At 45.9% G+C, this 26593-nt stretch overlaps 1 protein-coding gene across 1 annotated transcript in view; it reads right to left on the reverse strand.

The window, feature by feature from the left end:
- tmem201 (transmembrane protein 201) overlaps positions 1-26593 on the reverse strand; it is a 133926-nt gene that overhangs the window by 78928 nt on the left and 28405 nt on the right. The window contains exons 4-6 of the mRNA XM_033048417.1: positions 18491-18667; positions 7306-7682; positions 3591-3794 (exon numbers count right to left, since the gene is read on the reverse strand). Of these exons, the coding sequence (XP_032904308.1) occupies positions 3591-3794; positions 7306-7682; positions 18491-18667 (758 nt within the window). The remainder of the gene's footprint in view (positions 1-3590; positions 3795-7305; positions 7683-18490; positions 18668-26593) is intronic.

Raw genomic sequence — 26593 nt, forward strand, 5'->3', positions numbered from 1 at the left:
ATCCGACACTACTATCTGCGTTCTGAAGAGTTGGTTTTACATTGTCGGACCTGGTCAGCAATTAATTTTGATAAATTATGTTGTAGGGAGTTGGATCTTCCCAGCCTCTACAATTCTACATCCACTTCAAGCCTTTCAATTCTCAAAGATCTAAAGAGTCACCCTGAAAGCATTTATAAATTAGAAAAACTACAGAGAAATATGTCTTAGCCAACAAGCCGATGGCATCTCTCTAAATGAGCAGTTACTGTAATGGTGTGAATGGTTGCAATTTGGAGATGAATGGTAACAGCACATAAGAATGGAATATATTCATTGATTGAATAGACAATTTATTGAAAGCACACTACATATAAACCTAGAAGCTTCACTTCTACTACATATTACATAATACTACTTGCCAACAAGCCAAACTTGTACTGATTAAACTGGAACAAAATATTCACTTTAAATGTTGTAATGGTTCAAAGAAAGAGAATAAGATTTGAAGAAAAAGGCTACAAGGCCTTCAAATTTAAGCAAATTATTTTTAAATTATTAAATGTAAAAATGGCAATAAAGACAGATGAAGTCAAACAGGTGTACACCCTTTTGAATGCTGAGACGTTTCAAATAAAATAAAGATAATATTTCAGAATATTTCAAAAAATGAATTATTTTAATCTCCTTCTTGGAATAAAAGATATTCCCAGAGGACATCGGTTCAAGGTGAAGGGGAAAAGATTTAATAGGAATCCGAGGCGTAACTTTTTTACACAAAGGGTGGTTGGTGTATGGAACAAGCTGCCAGAGGAGGTAGTTGAGGCTGAGACTATCCCATCGTTTAAGAAACAGTCGGACAGGTACATGGATAGGACAGGTTTGGACGGATATGGACCAGGCGCTGGCAAAATCGGACGAGTGTAGCTGGGACATTGTCGGCCGGTTGGGCCGAAGGGCCCGTTTCCACACTGTATCACTCTATGACTATGAATACAATTCAAAATTAGAAAATCTTTACAATGAATCAGACGATCTTAGTGCATTAAAAGAAATTGTGTGGAAATCTAAAATTGATGTGATAAGTACCATTAGTGAGTACTGGGTAACAAAAATTGCACACATTATTTTATAAATACATCTTGGTCTAAATATTAAATTACACATTATGTGACAAAGTTACGAAAAAAGCCAGTGACACTACATAATTTAAATGCAACCCAAATTATAGCTGCTGGGGTGCAATATTACACAAGAAGATACAATTACTGGCTATTTAAATACCAGCCATTCAGCATTCAAAAAAGGGAAGAAACCACTCTATGAAAGTAGCATCTGCAAGAGATAAAGAATTTCGAACTAGTGACAGGTGATATGATGACACCTGAGCGATAGCAACACTTTAATATTACACCATCTTCCAAATTCATGCACGAAAGGTGACTTTTACGATTAATTCTATTGTCTTCCCAGTCATTTGCAATACAACCAGCTTACAAATAGTAATTTTATTTTACAATACAATGTATGTAAAACAAAGCCATCAAATCACCCACTCACTAGTATAAAGCCAAGAATGCAAAGTTTTTCTTTTAAGAAACAGCAATCATATTTTCCAGACCTAAATTAGGCTGATTGTACTTTTAAGAAAATCAAACTTCAATATGTTATCTTTCAACATACTTTCTTTTTATCCTGAGGCTGGGTCGGGGAGATGGCATGATTCTGGAGAAAGAACCAAAGCCAAATCACATTCGCCAGGAAGGTTTTAGTGCTACAGGTGTGGCAGGAAAAGGGTAGATTGGATCTGAGGCAATATCATGAAACTGAAGAGTCAAGCACAATGTAGCACAAGAGGTTAAAATTGGGATTAGCGCCTCTTTGTTGCACATGTTCAGTGAGAACTTTAGTATTCCTAGCCTTTCAAAAAGGAGGTCCATCATTATTGCGAGTTTCTATATGGGAGAGAACAAAAGAACTCTCTTTTAATTTTCATTTCAAAAAATGAATGCAGATAATAAATCAGCAATATTCGTGACTGAGTTACAACTTTGAAGAGCTGGAACAGTTGCAGACACTTGTAAAATACAGAACCATTAAGCACACTCTTGCTTTCTTATGCTTATGACAATTTGATAGAAATTAAATAAAGAACTTTGAAGAATATGCATTTGCAGTTAACGGCCACAAGATGTCATAATTCCAATGTGTTGACCCGTGCCTTTTGAGCAGTGATTTATTCTTACTTAAGGCTGGAAAGTGATAACAATTTCTCAACTTATCAATTAAAAACTATCCAGTTTTATGCAGTTTATCCAACCATGCAGTTTTAATTGCCCTGTTTAAACTAACATCTTTGAATCATTTAACAGAAAACATTTAGCTTCAGGAACTCCAAAGGTAAGTTTTTAACTAATATGATCAAGGTGCCCATAATGGACATGCCGTTCCCCATCTGAATCCTCCTCCTGCACTAGAATTCAGAGGAGGTAGTTGAGGCTGGGACTAACCCAACGTTTAAAAAAAGTTAGACAGGTACATGGATAGGTCAGGTTTGGAGGGATATGGACTAAGCGCAAGCAGGTGGGACTAATGTAGTTGGGACATGTTGTGTGGGCAAGTTGAGCCGAAGGGCCTGTTTTCACACTGTATCACTCTATGACTCTAGAGCTCATCTCTGCAGTCTTCTAATTCTGGCCACTTCCACAAACCACATTTCCTACATCTCATCATTGGTGATTGTGTGGCACATTATTAAATAGCTCAGTTACATTCACCAACAGCTTGGGCATAATTTTCCTTAATTCCTTAATTTAGTGACACCTTCCGACAACTAGCAAGGAATTTCCGCGTTCTCAAAATTTATAGTACCAGTTAGTTTAACTGCTTGTCCCAATGGTCATGCTGAAACATATATGAGCAGTTCCCAAATTATGGTAAAGGGCCAATTAACTGTCCCACTCTAAAGCGGGGGGGGGGGGGGGGGGGGGTTGCGAATCCAAACCAGAGTAAACAAAATACTCAACAAATTCTGATGGGAGCATATAATGAAAAAGCATCAACTGAATTCATTTTGATTAAGGAGATTAGATCATTAACAAGGAAGCTTGTGCTTAAACAGTTGGTCTTTAGGGCTGCAGGAATCCTAAGATGGATCAGGGCTCACTAACTACCATTGGAAGGTCTACCTGACCTAACAAATAGAGCATTATACTTTTTCTTAAAACCATGCCTCCTTTTTGCTATCAACGTGCACAATTAACGATTTAAACAATTATGCCAATTAGAGTGTTAATTATGCATGCTAAAAGATTAATTGAAGGCCCTCAAATAAATTGATGACCATTACCCGGGCTAAATATTCCAATAAAAAAATTATGAAATTTGAATTACTGCTTAATGAATTTGTGTTCATTACAGTTAGCCTGAAAAGAGCACATTGGCGCAAGCCCAGCTCACACAGGTCACAAAATGATGCTGTAACTTTAAATTCCTTAGGAGACAACCAAATGCTGGGAAAGCGAGATAAGAAACAGCATTCCACTGTGTAAGGACAGAATCATTCACACAAGAGTTCATATGCCGCCACCGTTCACTGTTCAGATTCTGACCTTCGTGCCCTGTATTGCCGATGAGCAGTTGACTTCCGGGTAGCGACGGTTGCAGTGAATCCCACTACGCAACACAGGGAGGTGGTACTGAATTTCAAAGTGTCAAGCCAGCCAGGAACATCGGTCTGCAGGTAATTCTCCACCAAATACACACTGATCACCACCAGCCAGAGAATGGAAGCCACTGCATCAATTCTCCGCAGCCTAAGGGAATTTGATGGGGGTGGGGGGAAAGAAAATGAAATACATTAAAACAATATTCCAAACAAGGGTTAAGAGATACAAAATTTCACAAGCTAGTTTGCATCAACTGAAAGTTGCAATTGAAGTGTCCAAATGAGCATAGTGAGGTACCTGTCTACATTATTGGGAGAAAAATCTTGCTCCCATTGTTAGCAAGACCAAGGTGCTGATTGATGACTTCACGAAGGGAAAGCTCAGGGGCCATGCACTTGCCTTCACTGGCAGGACAACAGTGGAGAGAATCAACAGCTTTAAGTTCCCAGACCTGCACATCCTCACCCGCCCTGGGCCCAGTACATTGATGCAACAATCACAAAGAAAGCTCACTGGCACCTCTGTCATTGGTTTGAGGAGGTTCAGCATGACACTAAATACTGTAACAGGCAAACATCTAGGTGGAGAGCACACTGACTGTTTGCATCATGGCATGGTATGGTTTGGTAACAAAGGCGGTTGCAGAAAGTGGTGGCATTGCCCGTTCCATCATGGTGCATTGACCTCCCCACCAAAGGGATCTACAGTAAGCTCGGCCTCAAAGAGGCAGCTAATATCAAAGCACACACCTCCCTGGTCACACTTTCAACGAGCTGCTATCATCAGGAAGAAACCGAGAAAGCCTAATAGCCTTACCTTCAGCTTCAAGAACAGCTTCTTGAACAACCCTGTACAACCCTAACCACAGCCCTGCTTCAGTATCAAACTGCTCTAGGCTTTGTTAGCTGAGCTAACACTGCATATTTTGTTTTGCACTATTACAGTTTGGTTTATCTAATATAACTGATAACGTATTGCATATTTATTTGTTCTGTTGTCGCATTTAATGTGCTGGCAAAGCTGCAGCAGGAGTTTTGTTGTTTCAGTCTCAGTGCATATAACAATTAAACATAACACAAAAGATGAAGCTAGCTGGGAGGTTGACTATCACTCTGCACCCTCCACTTTGGTATCAGCAAATCAAAACCATATAGCATTATGATGATCATGCAGGTAGTGCAAAGGAACCAAGGAGTCTGCAGAAGGACTTGGACTGGTTGTGAGAATGGACACAGAAGTGGCAGATGGAATACAGGGTTCCAAAATGTGCAATCACAGGGATGTAATGCTTAGGCTATAAGGCATTGGTCAGACCGTATTTGGAGTATTGTGAACAGTGTTGGGCCCCTTATCTGAGGAGGGATGTACCAGCATTGGAGGGGTCCAGAGGAGGTTTATGAAAATAATCTCAGGGATGATTGGGTTAACGTACGATGGCTCGGAGCCTGTACTCGCTAGAGTTTAGAAGGATGAGGCGGAGGATCTCATAGAAACTTGCCGTATAATGAAACATCTGGATAGAGTGGACGTGGAGAGGATGTTTCCACTAGTGGGAGAGTCTAGGACCAGACGCCATAGCCTCAGAATAAAAGGATGTACCTTTAGAATGGAGATGGAGGAATTTCTTAAGCCAAAGGGTGGTGAATCTGTGGGAATTTGTTGCCACAGAAGGTTGTGGAGGCCAAGTCTTGGGTTATTTTTAAAGTGGAGATTGACAGGTACTTGATTAATAAGGGTGTCAAAGGTTAATGGGGTCAAGTGTATTTTATTGTCACATGTTCCAAAACGGAACAATGAAACTCTTACTTGCAGCAGCACAGATAGAAAAAACAGACAAATAGTCGTCAGGAGAAAGGGGTTGAAAGGGAAAGATAAACCAGCCATTATTAAATACCGGAGTAGACTCGATGGGCCGAATGGCCTGATTGGTACTATGGCTTAAGAACATGAGAACTGGCAGGGGGAGACCTTCCAGTTTCATTAAAAAAACGACTTTAAGCTCAGTATCTGCTCTCACCAGTTTTTCTAGGTGTAATTCCAGGTCGTCGTTTTTTGTGTAAAACCAAGCCTCATCTTTCATACGGTCCATTTGCCTATTATCTTAAATCTATGGCTTGTGGATAGAAATCCACTTTATTCAGTAGTCTCTCTTCATTAGCATAGATGTTCACATGTCAGCTAAATCTCCCATCATTTCTTTGCCAAAAAAAAGAACAGTCTTAGCAACTACCGTACACTCTCCAGCGATATCTGGAAATTTGCTATTTGCTATAAAATCTAAAGGGGAAAAGATTGGAGGTGCATCATTGAAAAGGTAATGATGAAAGTAAATTTAATTGCAATTTTTCCCAAAGAGAATTAGTTGCATAATAGGGCAATTTCCAGATCTGTGCAGCAAAAGGAATGAGATTAATAGAATGGCTCTTTCAAAAAGTTATAACAGATAATGGTGCTTTGCAATTTAGTGCTGCAAGTGAGCTATAGCAGAATTATGAGCCACGGTCGCCAAGACACTGGAATTATCAATAGTCAAATCAAGTGTGCTGGGCAACTAAGTGCTCTATCCTCCACACTTCAATTCCTGCCAACGAGTGCCCATTATAGACTCAAAATGCTGGAGCAACTCAGCGGGACAGGCAGCATCTCAGGATAGAAGGAATGTGTGATGTTTCGGGTCGAGACCTTTCTGGTGTCCATTATTAGGAATCAAGATTTGCAAGGCTCTGGCTTGGTCCTTGAATTGTTTCTCAGATAGGAGCAATCTTGCTGTCGCTGCACATATTTTGACCAATTGGCAGAATGTGAAACAGCAACTAAAGGTGACATCCACGAATAATCATCCACCGAATTTCAATATATTGTTCTGCATGTAAATATTCTCCATTTGCCAGCAAATTATTTTTGTCTAAGCAGGTTCAAAATTCTCTTCTACACCACGTTGAGTGTAGTGATATAAGGCGGTGATACCACCATCTTGAAGAAAAATAGGGATTAGTTAATACTGGGCTTTTCAACAATGCCTAGATTTGAAGTACAAGTAAAACACCTGTACAAATCCTGCTGTTCATGGTAAGGGAACAGAATAAAATTAATTGTACAAAATTATTGTTCAGGTGTTCAATTCCCCCAACATAAGGTACTATTTTTCATGTCACCTCTTCCCCCCCCCCCACACTCATCACCTCTCCCTGACCTATTTATAGTTTTTCCAAATAACCTCTGTTCCCAGGAAAATGTGCTCCTCAGATAACCACTTGTTCCTCATCCATCCTTAGTCTAAACCGAATTTCCCTCGTCAAATGGGACAAAACATCTGCTGGTTGATCAAATGGGATGTTTGCTGTAGCCCAAGGGAATTTAGGATATAGCTACCTTGTTACCTAGTATCCTCAAATTTAACAGGTTTTGACAAATCAATGCATAGATTTTTCACACATGCCCACACCTTCACAGGTGAATGGGTGGATGAATAGGAAAATGGGCACATGGTAGTCCAGTGGTAAAGTTGCTGCCTAACAGCACCAGAGACCCGGGTTAGATCCTGATAATGGGTGCTGTCTGTACACAGTTTGTACGTTCTCCCTGTGACCCCATGGGTTTTCCTCGGGTGCTCTGTCTGAGATAGAGAAATGAACGACGAAAAAGGAATTTGACTCGCCTTGTACGTCCAGCCAGAAGTACAGCCAATAGGCAAGCAACGAATCCAGTGGTAACAACGACCATTTGGTTGTTCTTCCCGTAGTCCCATGCAGCTTGCAGGTTGATCACCATTTCCTCTGGCACCATCTCCAGCAGCTCTTGCCAGGCGGGGACATTCAGGACGGCATCGTGCTCTGGAGAATTGGTTCGGTTGCTGCTATTGGACGGACGTGGTAGCTGATCAGGTGCAGGCATTTCAGTAGCGGTGTTTGAGACTTTATGTGAAGCATCTGATCCATAAATCGCCATGGCAACCAAGACAGCACAACAGGCAAAGGCCACAAAACGAAGGAACAACACTCTGAATGGAGTAGAATGGCTGGAATAATGGGAACTCTGCAAGATAAAGTGAATGCATTGAATTAGCGTAATTAAACAAAATTTGCTACATTCGCATTTAAAATCAAACAGCAGCCCCAATATGTAATGCCAGCTCCTTGGAAAAAGTCTATCTACTCCCCGTCCTTTCCCAGAGCTCAGGCATTTATAGAATCCACTTCTGAAACAGAATCATTTCACATTTGGCTCTTCAGAAGATGTATCCCAGATTTGAAATTTCACCATCAGGAATGGTTTAAATTATTATAACAATTTAGAACATCTGATAGACAAAATGCTGGAGTAACTCAGCGGGTCAGGCAGCATCGGTGGAGAAAACTAATAGGTGACGTTTTGGGTCCAAACCCTTCTTCAGACTGCAGAAGGGTTCCAACACGAAACATCTATTCCTTTTCTCCAAATACTGCCTGACCCGCTGAGTTACTCCAGCATTTTGTGACATCTTCAGTATAAACCAGCATAATGGGAACTTGGCAGTTCCTTCCAACACAATTAGAACCTCCACTTGTTTATTTTAAATCTACATAGAAAGCCTATGGCTCATACACCACTCCCCAAACTTAAGATGACTTCAAAAAAGTGAAATCTTGGTTAAACGCAACTTTTCACTTATCAGTACGGTTGACTTTTAACAGCCTCCTCTGTTGAGTGTACTTTGGGATGATCAAGTAGTATCAGCATTGCCTATTACAATGTCCAAATCCCATGAACTAAAAAAAAATCCATTGCATTTACCCCTCGTTTTGATTCATGGGGCTTCTCAAACTGGATGCTGTGCATTTGTCTATATGGTAATTTAAAATACACTTGAACTGCATTAACTATAAAGCGCTTTGTAACATTCTGCTTTTATGAAAAGCAATTTTTATGAAAGCATTGGTACAATCACATTTTTGGACGCTTGGGATGCAATTTTGGATGCCTGGGCCAATTGACAAGCAACATGTTATTAGCAGAATTAGAATCAAGGTGCAACATAAGTTGACCAAAATAACAGAAAGCATTAGAGAATATGTTTATGACGAGATATGATGAGACAATTAGATCACCAGCTCCACAATTAACAGAGTAAAGGGGGCCAAAATGACATCCAATCAGATGTTCTCAAAATTAATTATGTTGTAGGATTAATTAAAATACTTTTTCTTCTGGTTGGTGAATTAGTAACGGGAACATTAAATGGAATATCGGCACTAGAAATAATAATAATGCTTGGAACCACTTCACAGAACAAATTAAATTTGGAATATATATACACACATGCGCGCACACACACAAATTGAATTTGTATTCCTTAGTTCTTACACAGACATTTAGGTGGCAAATGCACTCCAGAGAGGCTGCCTGACCTGCTGAGTTACCCCAGCACTGCCTTTTAAAATAAAATATAAACTAACATCTGCAGTTGTTTGTGCCTACATAGCGGATGCAATTCTGGGTTCCCCAAATTAATAGAAAACAAGCAAAATAATGAGTGTACCCATTCACTATGCAGACAAAGTTACATCAAACTTGGAAATGTCCATTAGGTATCAACTGATGAAGGAATGCATTTGGCAATCACCTGACGAATAAAAACCAAAAATAGTGTGAAGAAAACATCCAGTTTTCTCAGGGTTAAAATCGTTCCATGGAAATGTGCTGTAAATGACATTTGGAAAAACAAGTAACAGTCTTGCTTAGATGCAACATTGTTACAGAATTAAACATAATGAGATCGAGTTGCATTTTAGAACAGGACCAATGAGAAAAAGTATACAAAAGAAATCTACACTCTTTTAGTCTGAAAAGGGTCACAACCCGAAATGTCACCGATCCATGTTTTCCAGAGATGCTGCCCAACTCACTTTGCTCCTTTATTGTAAACCAGCATCTGCAGTTCCTCATTTCTACATTATACTGTGAATTTTTACTGTGCTCACAAAATCTAGTGTACACGTTTAATGCATAGTTCTCATACCACAACTTGGAGTCAGGGTTAACGTATGTAGGACAGAAACAGGCGCTTTGTCCAAACTCCTCCCTGCTAGCCCAGGGTGCCCAGTTAAGTTCCCATACCTTCATCAACCTTATGTAGAAAAGAACTGCAGATGTTGGTTTCCACCAAAGATAGACACAAAATACTGAGGTAACTCAGTGGGTCAGGCAGCATCTCTGGAGAAAAGGGTTCAAACCAAAACGTCACCTATCCTTTTCTCCAGAGATGCTGCCTGACCTGCTGAGTTACTCCAGCTTTGTGTGTCTATCTCTCTCTAATTCTTTCATCAACATTTAATGTCCTTTTAAATGTTACTGTACCAGTAGAATAATTGTTTCCTAGCTCATCTGCTACAGATGTGTTGCTGCCACCCTTGTCTAAGTTTACAGGTTGTGGGTGCAAGTCCAAAGACAGGCATGAGATACTGACATATTGTGCACTACTGATTAGGTGCTCTATCAGAGGTACCATCATTTTGATGAGACGTTAAACTGAGACCCCAACTTACTGTTTATGGTTAGTTGAGAAAGAATACACGAGTTTCCATGATACTATTAAGAATAATAGGGCATTATTCCAGATGAGCTATAGAGAGTATTCTAACAGGATGCATCTCAGCCTGATGTGCTCTGCTCTTGACTGGGCCTAAACCTACAGAGAGTAGTCAACACAGACCTGTCCATCACAGCCTAGCCATTTCCCTCCACTTAGTCCAGCTTCAGGATGCGTTGCAACAGAAAGTCTGAAAGCATTGTCAGTGATACCTGCTGTCCAGGCCATCTTTTCTCTCTTCCACCTACTGGGAGTAGGTACAGGAGCTTGAAAGCCCAGATGTCTAGATTTACCAGCTAATTCTCCACTGCTATCAGACTACCAAACCTGCAAGCTCTTACACATGCCCTTCTTTAGAGGTCAGGCCATGTTCTCTTTATTCCTAGTTGTACCTCATTCAATTATTTCTTTATTGTACTTCAGGTGTTTTTGCACTACTTCAGATTGCACCACAATGTTTGCACTATTCTGTTTTGCATTCACTGTTGTATTCATTATTGTATCTAACATTACCATGTATACTATTTGCTCTGAATTTCTTGCAAAACAAGGAATTTTATTGCACCTTTGCGTATATGACAATAAACTAACCCAAATCTAGCTAATATTTCTCAATCAATAGGTAGTTCATTTTGTCATTAATGTTTAGTTTAGAGTTACAGCGCGGAAACAGGCCCTTTAGCCCAACGACTCCACGCCAACCAGTGATCCCCGCACACTAACACTTTCCTACACACATTAGGAATAATTTACAATTTCACCAAGCCAAAGGGGAACTAAATCCCCATTCATAAAAGAGAAGGTGAGGGTATATTGCGCGGGAGGGTTAATAATGAGTCATTGGAGTGTGGGAGGAAACCGAAGATCCTGGAGAACGTACAAACTCCATACAGACAGCACCCTTGGTCAGGACCAAACCAGAGTCACTGGTGCTGTTAGGCAGCAACTCTACTGCTGTTCCTCCGTTCCATTGTCGGACTTGCCCACCGTTGTGGGACTTGCTGCACACAAATGCTTCACATCATCTGATGGATCAATTGCATTTGCAACTGCCAATACCAAGAATTCACTACACAATTTCTGCAGACGATTGAATAAATAGCCTTGCAAGAATAATATTCAGAATTTATTTCAGCCACATATGCTGCATTTGCAAATGCACTGCCAGCACCAAGAATACACTGCACAATTTCTGCATAGGGAGTTTAATAAATAGCCTTGCAAGAATAGTGTTCAGAATTTATTTCAGCCACATATGCTGCAAAAACACTGCAGTGAAGAAATCTACTGTCTCAAACTTGGAACGTCCCTATCGTGCGAGTCAGCCACATCAGCTAGAATTCTTTAGAAAAATTGTTTGCATCACACCCTGTCCTAGATCAAAAGAAAAACGTTTCTGGATTTATGCACATCCAAATGATGTAATAGGGTTCTATCTAAATTGGTCCTCTCAAAGGTACTACCAAAATTGTGCCTCAAGCAAACACATAACAAGTCGATCAGAAGTCAAATCAGTCATCATTAATATTTAATAAATCAAAAACCACATTAAAAAGCAGTGCCGAGGTTGGTGAAGAATTGTTACATTTCCACATTCCACTTTGGTCACAATAGCAAAGATACAATTCAAGTTAATCAAACTTAGATGATTCATGTCTGACAACACTATCACCTGAGCTAGCCATTGTACATTCAAGTCCCAATTCATAAACTCTGGCACAAAAATATAGACCGATCCTCAAGTATAATACAGGTGCACAACCTTTTATCCGAAATTCCAAATAACGAAGAGCTCCGAATAGCGGACATTTTTTCGGTCCTTGAAGAAAGGTCCTTGAAGACGTTCACCGGGGGCGGCCCGCAGAGGTGACAGCGGAACATCCGGTCGGTCCTCGAAGAAAGGGGAACTAAATCCCCATTCATAAAAGAGAAGGTGAGGGTATATTGCGCGGGAGGGTTAATAATTGACAATCTGCTGCTGCCTGCCGAGTTAAAAAGTTCCCACGGTAGACTCACGATACACAGTGTATCGTGAGTCTTGCGTGGGAACTTTTTAACTCAGCGGGCAGGCAGCAGCAGATTGTCGCTCCCTTCAGTTTCACCCCACCTATACCCCTCTGCTTCCCGGCCATGTGTGTGATCCCTTCCCTCCCCTCTCCAGCTCCCCGCCCATTGTACCGGCGCGGGGGCTTTGCAATGTCTTCACGTCGGCGATGCCAGCAGGTCAGTGCCAGTCACCGGAGACGTCAGGTCCAACGGGACACCGACCCCCAGGCCCACTGCAAGCACGGAGATCCCAGAGACCCACAGCCAGCAGCAGCCCAGCCCCGTTCCAACTCCAGAGGAAAACTGCAAACTGGCCGGAGACGTCAGGACCACCAGAAGCCGCTCCCCGATAGGCCACTACGGCGACAAGTGGCAGTTCGCCCACAGCCCGAGCTGCGCCCCCTCATCGGGACACCGACCCCCAGGCCCACTGCAAGCACGGAGATCCCAGATCAGCAACTCCAGCCCAGCCCCGCTCCAACTCCAGAGGAACACGCAGGGGCAGAAGCTGATGGTGAGCAAGGTATGTCTTGTTCTTGGGGTGGCGCAGCTCAGGCTGTGGGCAAACTGCCACTTGTCGCCGTAGCGGCCCATCGGGGAGCGGATTCCTCTGGAGTTGGAGGGGGAGGGGGGTATTGTGCTGTTTGATCGCCCCCTGCTATCCCAGGGACAGGGAGACACAGCGGCTTTTGAATGGTGGGCAATCACTTCCAAAGTTCTGCCCACACAGTCAGTACACCTCTCCTACACTTGTCTCCCGCACTAAGATCATCTCGCAGAGAATGATCCCAGCCTAACCCTCCCTATTCTCTCCTATTCTGCAAGAAAAAACTACATTGAGGACTCAAACTCGCGATCGAGTAACTGCCGGGATCGAGGCGCAAACTCGCGACCTTGCGGATATGAGCCGAGCACTCTACCACTGAGCCAGCCGTTAAAATCTACGCTAAAAATCTTCCATTCCGAAAGCCGAAAAATTCCAAATTACGAAAAGTGTCTGGTCCCAAGGCTTTCGGATAAAAGGTTGTGCACCTGTACTGAAATTACATTAAATGTGATTCTGTAGTGCGTGGGTCTCAAAAGGAAGCACGAAGTCCAGTGTTTTGAGAGGCACCTTTAATTATGTTCCTCCCGGTTGTAGGGAAGACCAAACAAGAGAAAGATGGCACCCAAACCCCTGCCTTTAAACCCTCTGGCTAAGGGCCGCCTCCGGACTGAACCACTCCCGTGCCGAGGGGTTCGACAGGTATGATGGCACGACCCTTGGGAGCCGCCACAGGACACCCCCCCCCCAGAACCCGAGCCACGAAACGCACCGGCGGGCGCACGACCCGGCCGGCCCGCGTGCCGAAGTCAGCAGATCGTGGGGCTGGCGGAGGCATAGATGGAGGGGCAGGTCGAGGGATAGGTTGAGGGACTGGCGGGAGGACAGGCGGAGTGACAGGCGGAGGGAGCCATGAAGGGGGGCGCCCTCAAGGTCCAGGTGTGCCGGCTTCAACCGGTCAATCGACACTGTCTCCGGCCAGCCCCCCATGTCCAGGACAAAGGTCGACTGCCCGTGTTCCAACACCCGGAACGGGCCCTCGTATGGCCTCTAGAGTGGCGTCCGGTGGGCATCACGGCGCAGGAAGACGTATGGGCAGTCCCTGAGGGCTGATGGCACGTGCGGGCGAAATGTCCCATGGCGGGACGTCGGGACGGGTGCGAGCCTGCCAACTCGCTCGCGAAGGCGCTTTAGGGTGGATGAGGGCGTTCCCTGCTGTCCCGACGCCGACGGCACGAACTCCCCGGGCACCGTGAGTGGCGAGCCGTACACGAGCTCCGCCGATGATGAGGCCAAGTCCTCTTTGGGAGCAGCCCAGCATGACCCAAGGCAACTCGTCCATCCAGTCCGGGCCAGAGAGTCGCGCCTTCAGTGCTGCCTTTAGCTGCCGGTGGAACCTCTCCACCAGACCGTTAGCTTGCGGGTGGTAAGCCGTGGTGTGGTGTAGCCGCACCCCCAGCAAGCGAGCCATGGCTGACCACAGCTCGGAGGTGAACTGTGGCCCCCGGTCTGAGATGTGCGCCGGTACCCCGAAGCGAGCAATCCAGTGCGCGGACAACGCACGAGCACACGTAGCCGTTGAAGTATCGGCCAGCGGAATGGCCTCCGGCCACCGCGTGAAGCGGTCCACCATTGTGAGAAGGTGGGTGATGCCACGGGCATGGCGCTGGATTTTCGCCGTCTGGCACGGAATGCAGGTGCGAGCCCAATGGCCAACCTGCTTGCGCAGACCGTGCCACATGAAACGAGCGGCCACTAGTGCCGTTGTCCCCCGGATTGATGGGTGAGCCAGTCCGTGGCTCACCTCGAACACCCTCCGGCGCCAGGTGGCAGGGACGATGGGGCAAGGCTGACCGGACGATACATCGCACAGGATTGTCACTCCTCCAGGACCGAGAGGGACATCCTCAAGGCGGAGGCCGGAGATGGCAGTCCGGTAGGCGGGCATCTCATCGTCCGTGAGCTGTGCCTCTGCCAGCACAGAATAGTCAATTCCGGGCGCCACCTCGAACACGGCGTTGATAGCGGGGCGGGACAATGCGTCGGCCACCCGGTTCTCTTTCCCCTCGATGTAGCGGATAGATGTTGTATACTCCGAAATGTAGGCCAATTGCCGCTGCTGTCGTGCGGACCAGGGGTCGGAAACCTTCGCCAGGGTGAAAGTGAGCGGCTTGTGGTCCGTGTAGGCGGTGAACGGGCGGCCTTCCAGGAAGTAGCGAAAATGGCGCACTGCCAGGTACAGAGCCAGGAGCTCGCGATCGAACGCGTTGTATTTCGTCTGTGCGCGGTTGAGGTGCCGGCTGAAGAAGGCCAGGGGCCGCCAACCTCCGCCCGTCAGTTGCTCCAGCACAGCACCAACCGCCGACTCTGAGGCATCCACCGTGAGAGCAGTCGGGCATCTTCCCGCGGGTGCACCAGCAGTACAGCCCGAGCAAGGGCCTCCTTCGCGCCGTCAAAAGCTGCCACTGCTTCGTGGGTCCACTCTACGTTCTTATGCTGCCCATCCGCCAGGAGTTGATACAGCGGCCGCATGATGTGGGCCGCGGATGGCACGAAACGATGGTAAAACGCCATCATGCCGACAAACTCCTGCAGGCCACGCACCGTGCGTGGGCGGGGAAACCGACGGATGGTGTCGACCCTGTCAGGCAGGGGAACCGCGCCTTGCGCAGTCACGCGGTGGCCGAGGAAGTCAATCTCGGTTACACCAAAACGGCACTTGTCGAGGTTGATGGCCAAACCATGCTCACAGAGCTGCCGAAGGTGGGCGCAGTGCTCCTGCTGCGAGCGGCTGGCCACCAGGATGTCGTCCAGATACACAAACACGAAATCGAGGTCACGACAAACCCCGTCCATTAGGCGTTGAAAGGCCTGCGCAGCGTTCTTGAGGCCGAACGGCATCCGCGTGAACTCATAAAGTCCGAATGGCGTGATGATCGCCATCTTGGGTACGTCATCCGGATCTGGTTATAACCCCGTACCAGATCCACTTTTGAAAATATTGTGGCCCCAGCCAAATGGGCGGTGAAGTCCTGGATGTGGGGCACGGGGTATCGATCCGCTGTTGTTGCTGTCGGTAATCCCCGCAAGGTCGCCTGCCCCCGCTTGACTTAGGGACCATGTGGAGTGGGGACGCCCAAGTGCTGCTCGAAAGGCGGACTATCCCCAAGGTCTCCATTGTGCGGAATTCCCGCCGTGCCAGACGCAGTTTATCCGGCGGCAGTCGGCGTGCTCGTGCGTGGAGAGGTGGGCCGGTAGTCTGGATAAAATGTACCACTCCGTGGCTGGGGGTCGATGATCGAAACTGTGGGGTCAGAATGTCTGGGAACGCGGTCAAGATCCGTGCGAAGCGGGAGTCCACGGACGACAGGGGCCGTCCCACCGGTTGATACAAACGCAACGTGATCGGCTCCATCGTAGCGGCGTTGACCAAGCGCTGACGCCTGACGTCCACCATGAAAGAATGCGCCCAGAGGAAATCGGCCCCGAGCAATGGCTGGGAGACGTCGGCAATAGTGAACCGCCACGAGAAATGGCAGGAGCCGAACACGATCGGAACCATGCACACTCCATATGTGCAGATGGGGCTGCCATTTGCCGCGGTGAGGACAGGCCCCCGCTTACCGGAACGAATGTCGGCCAGCGAAGGGGGCAGGACGCTGAGCTCCGCTCCGGTATCAACGAGGAAGCGGGTCCCGGAGCGCCGATCCCAGGCGAAGAGGCAGTGAATTTGGCCGGCCGCCGCGGGGACTATTGGCAGCCGGCCCAGGCGTTTCCCGGGAACGTGGACGGCTGGCAGCATTGTCGTGCTGTAGCACCCCAGCGCTGGTGGTAGTAGCACCAGCGCCTCATGTTGGTGTTACTTGGAGCTTGCCTGCTCCTGCTGGTGGTGCCTGCAGCTTGCTGGCGCTGGACTGCAGGTGCAGTACCCCTCACGGCCGCGGGGGGGGCGATCTGACGGGCCGTCGGGCTGGAGCTGTCACTCCTTCCACAGCTCCCCCGCCCCACCGGAGGAAATCGGGAGCTGCCGGGGTGATGTCATCGGCGCGCCTGCCGACGGCCAGCGCGTTGACATCATCAGGGCGCGTCGGCCTCAGCGCGTCCCCGTCTCTGCTGACGGCCAGCGCGCTGACGTCATCAGGGCGCGCCATCCACAGCACGTCGGCGCGCCTCCCGAGGGCCCTGATGTCTGCAAAGGAGACGTCTGTGAGCTGCAGACGAATGTAGGCCGGCAGCAGATGCAGGTAGGTATATTCGAATAGCAGGCACGGCGTGTGCCCATCCAGTAGAGCCACCATCTCCTTTAGGAGGCTTGATGGCCGTCGGTCGCCTACGCCCTCCATATGCAGGATCCTAGCAGCACGCTCCATCCTGCTTAGTCCATAAATCTGGAGCAGGAGCTCCTTAAGGCCGAGATATTTATCAGTGTCCGGGGGGGGCTGCGAGGAAGTCCGTGACCTCTTCAACCGTGTCCTGGTCGAGGGCCCCCACCAGGTAATAGAAGCGGGTGGCATCGACCGTGATGCCCCGCAGGTTGAACTGGGCCTCCGCCTGCTGGAACCAGATGAGCGGCCGGGTGGTCCAGAAGGTAGGCAGTTTCACCGAGACCGCGTCCAGAGACAGGGCCGGGCCTGCCTGTGAGGAGGTAGGGCTTTCTCTTCACTCCATCATGACGCCAATGGAGTGTCGGGGTCACCAATGTAGTGCGTGGGTCTCAAAAGGAAGCACGAAGTCCAGTGTTTTGAGAGGCAACTTTAATTATGTTCCTCCCAGTTGTAGGGAAGACCAAACAAGAGAAAGATGGCACCCAATCCCCTGCCTTTAAACCCTCTGGCTAAGGGCCGCCTCCGGACTGAACCACTCCCGTGCCGAGGGGTTCGACAGGTATGATGGCACGACCCTTGGGAGCCGCCACAATTCCCTGTTTCTTATCTCAGGTGGACGAAACTTCAGACGATAGAGCCGATAAGTTACTCGCGTCCTGAACAATATTTATCCCTCACTCAGAATTCCTGAAGAACAGATTATATTGGCAATTTTGCATCACTTATAGGGGGCTTACTGTGCTTGAAATGGCTTCCACACTCCCTTATACAAAACAGGGGCAGTACTTATAAATGCCCTGCCATAGCTGAAAGAAACATGAGCGCACAATAAAGGGAAGCCCTTTATCTTGTTTCTATAGGACTAAGAAATAATATATTACTCTTATTTATTTTTGTCAGATTCCCCTACTGTGACAAACCCAGGTTTTGTTTTAAAAAAGGGCTTAGTTTAAAAAAGGGCTTATCATGTATCACAGGTACTGTGAAAAGCTTTTTGTTGCATGCTATCCAGTCTATAATCTACACACCTGCACGTCTTTGGAGTGTGGGAGGAAACCGGAGCTCCTGGAGAAAATCCACACAGGTCACAGGGAGAACGACTATACCCGATTAGGAAATAACGTATAGTGCAAGATAAAGTCCATTAAAGTCCGATTAAAGATAATCTGAGGATCTCCAATTAGGTAGTTGGTAGTTCAGGACTGCTCTCTAGTTGTTGATAGGGTAGTTCAGTTGCCTGATGAAGGCTGGGAAGAAACTGTCCCTTTGAAACAAAGAAGCTCCATTTCTAGAAAATCTAAAAGTCAGGCTAGCTTTTAAAATGAAAAAGATAATTCCCAACTTCACATCCAGCCCTTACCTGCACAAAGGTTTTGTCAGCTTCTCTTCGACGAAGCTGATGGTCAAAGAGAATTGCGCGAATCTGCCGGTCTTGGTGTTTGATATAATATTCCGCCGCTGCTTGGCAAGGACGGCACAGCTTGTAAGTCTGTTCCAGATGGTGTTTATATACCTCTATTTCCTCTTCATACTTATCCTAAGGGCACAAAAAAAGATTACATTTCCATCAGACACATCAGTTTACCTCCATATTTACAAGCATTTCACCCTCATTGTTCACCCATTTTCATTGTTCAAAAATATCAGAATGAAAAACATTTTTACTATTAGAATATAGCGTATAATGAACTTATTACCGCGAAGCTGGAAGATCAGTACAATGTCATGTTCGTAAAATTTATTGATCTCTGTACTTACAGCAACATTAATTAATCTGAAGGGTCTCGGCCAGCGTTTCCATCAGACATCATCTATCCATGTTCTCCAGAGATGCTGCCTGACCCGCTGAGTTACTCCAGCACTGTGCATCTTTGTGTATTAACTGGCATCTGCAGTTCCTTGTTTCTACATTAATTCTATTTTCAAGTAATCTGTAGAAATTCAGTTACACTGCCCTCTAACTTGGGTATTATGTTACAAAATTATCACTCATTTAGAATGCAAGATTACTTTTATCCAGTTGCAAATAAGAACTTTAAATCCAAGCAGGACAACAGAAAGACCTGAAACTTTATTGCCAAAACTACCGTGAAACAGTAATAACTTGGAAAAGCATTTCGAGGATACGGGTCATGCATGCCAGTCCCTGCTACTTTTTGCAGGAAATATATACTTTGAGGTAGATGAAGAGAAGAGTCTGACGCTGGCTTTGCTTTATTTAGTAGGCAGAAGACAAACTCACACAATTTATTCCAAAATGGTAAATTGCCAACTGAACAAGTATGTCTTGTGGAGAGAAGGCAGGTAAGAAACTAATTTTGATAAAATTAAAAAAGTTTGAAGTGGAGTTGGAACACAAAGTGCTGGAGTAACTTAACCAGTAACTACATACCTCTCATGTAAATAAAATCAATTTGTTTCTATCGGACCTTTCATGTCATCATGGCTACTTTAACAATGCTACAGGTTAAAAATGTAACCATTTTAATCATTTACAAGCACCATTTCCAATAATAACCTGCTACCCTTAATTTTTAAACAGCATTACTATCACCAAGCTCCTGTCGGCACTTTTAGGATCACTGTTGGATGGAAACAGCTGAATGTCACAGATGCCAGGAGCCAACGTGAAGTTCCTCAATGTGAGTTGTGGAAAACACCACTGGTTGACTTAATACTTTGCAGGATATCACTACTGTGCCTCAAGGTAGTGTCCTAATCTCAACCTCCTTCAGCTACTTCATCCATGACCTCACTTTCATCACGTAATCAGTAGTGAGGATGTTCACTAATGATTGCACAATAGTCAACTCCAATTGCAACTTCTTAGCAAATTAAGCAGTCCATGCCTGCTACAGCAAACCCTAGACAACGTTCAGGTATGGTCAGGTAAGTAGGAAGCAGCATTTGCAATATAGGAGCCCAAGGCAATGAGCATCTTCAAGTCAGAATCTACCCTTGGCATTCAATAATATTACCATTACCATGATCCCCCATCGTTCAACATCCCAAGGATCATGAATGACCAGAAATGCAACTGGACATATGAACACAGGAGCTGCTGACCAAATTAGAGCCCAGGTTTGGGTGGCAAGTAGCTCAGTCCCTTGTACCAAAAGCATTTCTACCACCCACAAGGCATGGAATGCTCTCCACCTGCATGAATGAGCAAAGCTTTGGCACGCGAAACAGGTTGTCCGCTACCTAATGTGCTCATTCATGCTACCACTGCATACTATTTACAATATGTAATTAAATTACTGACCTAGCTACTCCAAGAGAACTTCCTAAACCTACGACTTCTAACATGGACAAAGCTTTGTATGTTCATGAGTATTAACCACATGCATCCATCCCTCCAGGGAGCAGACCATCCTGATTTGAAAATATTTCACCATCCACTCTTCATTGCTGATCTAAATCCTGGAACTTCCTACCCAACAACACTGTGGGTTCTTCACTAGAAGGACTGCAGTGATTCAAGGCAGCAGCTCATCAACAATTTGAGGCTCGTAAAGCCTGAAAAAGCCAAGTCGGTGGAGAATTATTTGATACAGATGGCAAAGTTTGAGCAGCTTGGTGGAAAGATTACTGAATCGGGATTGATTGAAATCCTTGAGAAAGTCAACCAACAGCTGGGAAAGCGAAAAATAGTCAAGTTTAACAGAAGAAAAGTAATGGATTCTGATGAAGAGGACGATTACTGAATTCTGAATGTGAGCCTAATTTATCAATAACGGGGAATTGGAACTCGGGCACTGTACTGACAGAGAATGGACCGATTAGCGTTCTCCCTGGTTTGCTGGAAGAATTATTTTATAGTTTGTATCGGTTGACAATGTGGTTCCCAATGCAGTTTATAATGCATGAAACAAACCTCTTGGTTAGTTGTGGAGATGTACTTCAAGATGGCAATTTTGAAAAGACTTGGAGAACTCAAACAATTTTAATTAAACTGCAATATTGTGGAATATTATTATTTTTTTTTTTTTAATTTTTAAATTAAAAAAAGAGTTAGATAGAGCTCTAGGGGCTAGTGATGTCAATGGATATGGGGATTCAGATTCAGATTCAGATTCAATTTTAATTGTCATTGTCAGTGTACAGTACAGAGACAACAAAATGCATTTAGCATCTCCCTGGAAGAGCGACATAGCAAATGATTTGAATAAATAATAATAAGTGTCCGGGGGGGGGGGGGGGTGTGATTGGCAGTCACCGAGGTACGTTGTTGAGTAGAGTGACAGCCGCCGGGAAGAAGCTGTTCCTGGACCTGCTGGTTCGGCAGCGGAGAAACCTGTAGCGCCTCCCGGATGGTAGGAGGGTAAACAGTCCATGGTTGGGGTGAGAGCAGTCCTTGGCGATGCTGAGCGCCCTCCACAGACAACGCTTGCTTTGGACAGACTCAATGGAGGGGAGCGAGGAACTGGTGATGCGTTGGGCAATTTTCACCACCCTCTGCAATGCCTTCCGGTCGGAGACAGAGCAGTTGCCATACCATACTGTGATGCAGTTGGTAAGGATGCTCTCGATGGTGCAGCGGTAGAAGTTCACCAGGATCTGAGGAAACAGATGGACCTTCTTCAGTCTCCTCAGGAAGAAGAGACGCTGGTGAGCCTTCTTGATCAGAGTTGAGGTATTGTGGGTCCAAGAGAGGTCATCGGAGATGTTGACTCCCAGGAACCTGAAGCTAGAAACACGTTCCACCTCCGTCCCGTTAATGTGGATGGGGGTGTGCGTGCCGCCCCTGGACTTCCTGAAGTCTACAATGAGCTCCTTGGTCTTCTTGGAGTTAAGGGCCAGGTTGTTGTCAGCGCACCATGCTGCTAAGTGCTGGACCTCCATCCCTGTAGGCCGACTCATCGTTGTTGCTGTATGAGGCATACACCGTTGTATCATCTGCATACATGGATGATGGTGTTTAGACCATGTACAGGTGTGCAGGCATAGGTGAAGAGGGAGTAGAGGAGGGGGCTCAGCCACCAGCCCTGTGGAACCGCCGGTAGTTCAGGTGAGGGTTGAAGGAGGTGTGATTGTTAACCTAACAGACTTGGGTCTGTGGTTAGAAAGTCCAGTATCCAGTTGCAAGGAGGGAGGGGTCGATGCCCAGGTTACCGAGTTTGGTGATCAGTTTTGATGGTATAATGGTGTTGAATGCTGAGCTGTAATCGATGAACAGCATTCTTACGTAGTGGTCTCTGTTGTCGAGGTGGGAGAGGGCGGAGTGAAGTGCCGTTGAGATGGCATCCTCCGTACTCCTGTTCTTGCGGTAGGCAAACTGATAGGGATCCAGTGTGGGGGGTAGGCAGCTTTTGAGGTGTGCCAGGACCAGCCTCTCGAAGCGCTTGGTGATGATGGGGGTAAGTGCAACTGGGCGGAAGTCGTTGAGGCTTGCCGCAGTGGAGTGTTTTGGCACTGGCACGATGGAGGTGGTTTTAAGGCACGTGGGGACTACTGCTTGGGCAAGTGACAGGTTGAAGATGTCAGTCCAGACGTCTGTCAGCTGCGCAGCACAGGCCCTGAGCACGCTCCCGGGGATGCCGTCAGGGCCAGCAGCTTTACGTGCATTAGTCCTACTCAGTGCCACGTAGGCAGGCACGGGTTATTGATAGGGGACGATCAGCCATGATCACAATGAATGGCGGTGCTGGCTCTAAGGGCCGAATGGCCTCCTCCTGCACCTATTTTCTATGTTCCTATGTTTCAATGAACACATGAACATAAGTGAACAAAAGCTGTTACATGTTCAGATGCAAGCAACAGAATTCTAGACAAGTTAATGGGCAATGCAAAGTAAGATGCTGTCCAGTAATGCACATTCTATTTCTTTGGGAACAGGCTGATCAAGAAGGGATCCATCATAGAGGAATCCACAACATATGTCATACCCAGGTCCTGGATTTTTCACATAGATTCCAAAGAGCTCTACACTATGAAGGAGAGCAAGTTTGGACACAATTGTATATAGATAAATGGCCGCACAACACATTTTCCCACCCACCTCTGATATCTCTCCCCACATCAGTGTTGTGAAACACAATGAGCCATTTTGGAAATATAAAGAACCAGCAATGTTTAAAACCACATTGTTATTTGACATAAAGTTATGAGTTTTTAAATCTTGCATTGTATCCTTGGGTAAGATCTTATTACACCATACCTGTGGAGACAGTCGGTCTCTTCAAAAACACACCATTCAGTGACGAAGGTCAAAAAACTGTTGGCTTTCAGCCACACAGCACAGCATCTGCAAGCCTTGGCATAACCAGCGTTTGTCTCAATTTTGAAAACTCAATCATCTCAGTTTCAAAATGTAAACATTTTATTTGTGGCCTCTGAAGTGGCCTCAGCTTAATTACTACTGTCAAAATACATGAGTTTTGGAACTTTCTGAAGCAATGCCACCAACAAATCTTTCAGCAGGTTGACAATGCTTAGCTCCTCAAGGCATTTGGACCATTTCTTTTCAACAATCTGAAATTGTGATTGATTGCCTACTTTTGTGAAAATTGCGCCATGAATTTAAACTGCAATGTTAATAAACATATCATCCATGTCTGAAGTTGTTTCAATGTAAACATAGTTTAAACGTTTCATAAACACTTTCAGGAGTAAAAAAAATGGCTTGTGCGCGAGAATTTCCATTTCTAATGTTAATATTTTGCTGAGGGTACTGAGCGTTGGGTCTCTCAGCGCATAAACTTATGTTGCCTCGTCAAGGAACAACAACTGCCTCTCAACTAAGCAAGGACAAAGCCTGACCAATCCCACCCATCATCTATTCTCTCGTGGTATCACTCAGCAGAAGGCAGGCTGCAATATTGTATTAGCTGCGGAAAGAGCCACACACTGATGTACATAATTACTCTCTCTGCCTTCTTCTGTAAAATGATGCAGTATCGGGTGGTGTGCACGAGTAAAGATAATGGTGTTAGAATGCCATGGGTGCAAACACTACTTCAGAGATCGGGAAAACATAACTCATCACATCCACCACAATAACACCAGCGCCCCACAAGCTTGATTTGGCAACAATTCTGCCTAAAACTGGTAGCAATTGCAGAGACTTGTGGATATAGCCCTGTGGATCACTCAGACCACGCTCCCCACCATCAACTCTTTACATTGCCTTGGGAAAGTAACCAACATAATCAAGGGCCTTTTTCACGGTCATTCCCTCTTATAAACTTAGAAAATAAGTGCAGGAGTAGACCATTCGGTCCTTCAATATGATCCATGTAAAATGAAAACTGCCAAAGTCATCCCACTATACAAAGCTGGAGACAGAAATCAATTTACAAATTACAGGCCGGTGTCGTTACTCTCTCAGTTCTCAAAAATATTAGAAAAACTGTATGAAAGTAGATTAGATAACTTTATCGAGAAGCACGAATTGCTAGTTGATAGTCAATATGGATTCAGGTCAAACAGATCGACATCCATGGCATTAATGGAGTTAATTGAAGACATTACCAGTTCTATAGATAACAAGAAATATGCAGTGGGTGTATTTATAGATTTGAAAAAAGCATTCGATACAATTGATCATCATTTGCTAATCAAAAAACTGGAAAAGTATGGAATCAGAGGGGTTGTACTAGAGTGGATGAGAAGCTACATAAGTAAAATACATCAGTTTGTGCAAATAGGGGACTGCAAATCAACATGCTTAGAAATAACGTGGAGTCCCACAGGGGTCGGTTTTGGGCCCCAAATTATTTATTTTGTATATTAATGATATATGTAGGGTGTCAAACCTCTTGCAATTTGTGTTATTTGCAGATGACACTAATATTTTCTGTGATGGGGACAATTTGCAGCAGCTTTTGGAGGTGGTCACAGCAGAAATGAGTAAACTAAAAACATGGTTTGATTTGACACAAGTAAAAGTAATGATAAGTAATGTTGAAATAGAAAGAGTGTATGAAAATAAATTTCTGGGTGTGATTCTTGATCACAAAATCTACTGGAAACCCCATATAAAACATGTGAGAGCAAAAGTAGCACGGAGTATTGGAGTGATGGGGAAAGCAAGGCATGTTTTGAATGAGAGAGCACTGTATATTCTGTACAGCTCACTTGTGTTACCGTATTTAAATTACTGTGTGGAAGTATGGGGCAACACCTACAAAACCACCTTACAATCACTAAGCACACTACAAAAAAGAGCTATTCGTATAGTAAACAATATAGGATATCATGAACACACCAATATACTGTATTTAAAATTACACACCTTAAAGATTAAGGATCTGGTAGAATTTAAGACTGCACAAATAATTTATAAAGCAAAAAATAAACTGCTACCTGTAAACATACAAAACTGTTCAAAGACAGAGAGGGGGGTTATAACTTTAGAGGGAAACTAAACTTGAAACAGCATTATGCTCGGACCAATTTAAAAAGTACAGGTGCACAACCTTTTATCCGAAAGCCTTGGGACCAGACACTTTTCGTAATTCAGAATTTGTCGGTCTTCGGAATGTAATTTTTTTAGCGTAGATTTTAATGGCTGGCTCAGTGGTAGAATGCTCGGCTCATATCCGCAAGGTCGCGAGTTTGCGCCTTGATCCCGGCAGTTACTCGGTCGCGAGTTTGAGTCTTCAATGTAGTTTTTTCTTGCAGAATAAATGTTTGTATGAAATGCAGTGTAGGAGAGGTGTACTGACTGTGTGGGCAGAACTTTGGAAGTGATTGCCCACCAGTCTAAAAAGCCGCTGTGTCTCCCTGTCCCTGGGATAGCAGGGGGCGATCAAACAGCACAATACCCCCCTCCCCCTCCAACTCCAGAGGAATCCGCTCCCCGATGGGCCGCTACGGCGACAAGTGGCAGTTTGCCCACAGCCCGAGCTGCGCCCCCTCATCCGCCACCCCAAGAACAAGACGTACCTTGCACACCATCAGCTTCTTCCCCTACGTGTTCCTCTGGAGTTGGAGCGGGGCTGGGCTGGAGTTGCTGCTGGCTGTGGGTCTCTGGGATCTCCGTGCTTGCAGTGGGCCTGGGGGTCGGTGTCCCGTTGGTCCTGACGTCTCCGGCCACCCCCCTGGACTGGAGCTGAGACTGGGAACTGTACCGCTCTTGCCCCCTTCCTCTGCAACTGCAAACAGCCCCACTCTCCTGCAAGGGCAGTACAGTTCCCGGAGGATGGCAGGTGGCCGGAGACGTCAGGACCAACAGGAACCTGCTTCCCGAGCCACTGGCCGGACGCCTCTTCCTTGGCGTTAGATCCAGCCCGCTGCTCAGGCGCTAGCAGGCTGGGCTCGGCACGGTGTCGGGATAGCGGAGCGCCGGGTAAGCGGTCCTACCGCCTTGTTGCTGCCCCCCCCCCCCCCCAGATGGACGCTCCTCCGTGGAGTCGAGCGGGGGACAGGTCTGTTCTGTTGCTTCCCCCCCCCCCCCCCCCCCCCCCCCCCCCAGATGGACGCTCCTCCGTGGAGTCGAGCGGGGGACAGGAGCCTTTCT

Source organism: Amblyraja radiata, chromosome 31 (assembly GCF_010909765.2).
Source record: "Amblyraja radiata isolate CabotCenter1 chromosome 31, sAmbRad1.1.pri, whole genome shotgun sequence".
Lineage (NCBI taxonomy): Eukaryota > Metazoa > Chordata > Chondrichthyes > Rajiformes > Rajidae > Amblyraja > Amblyraja radiata.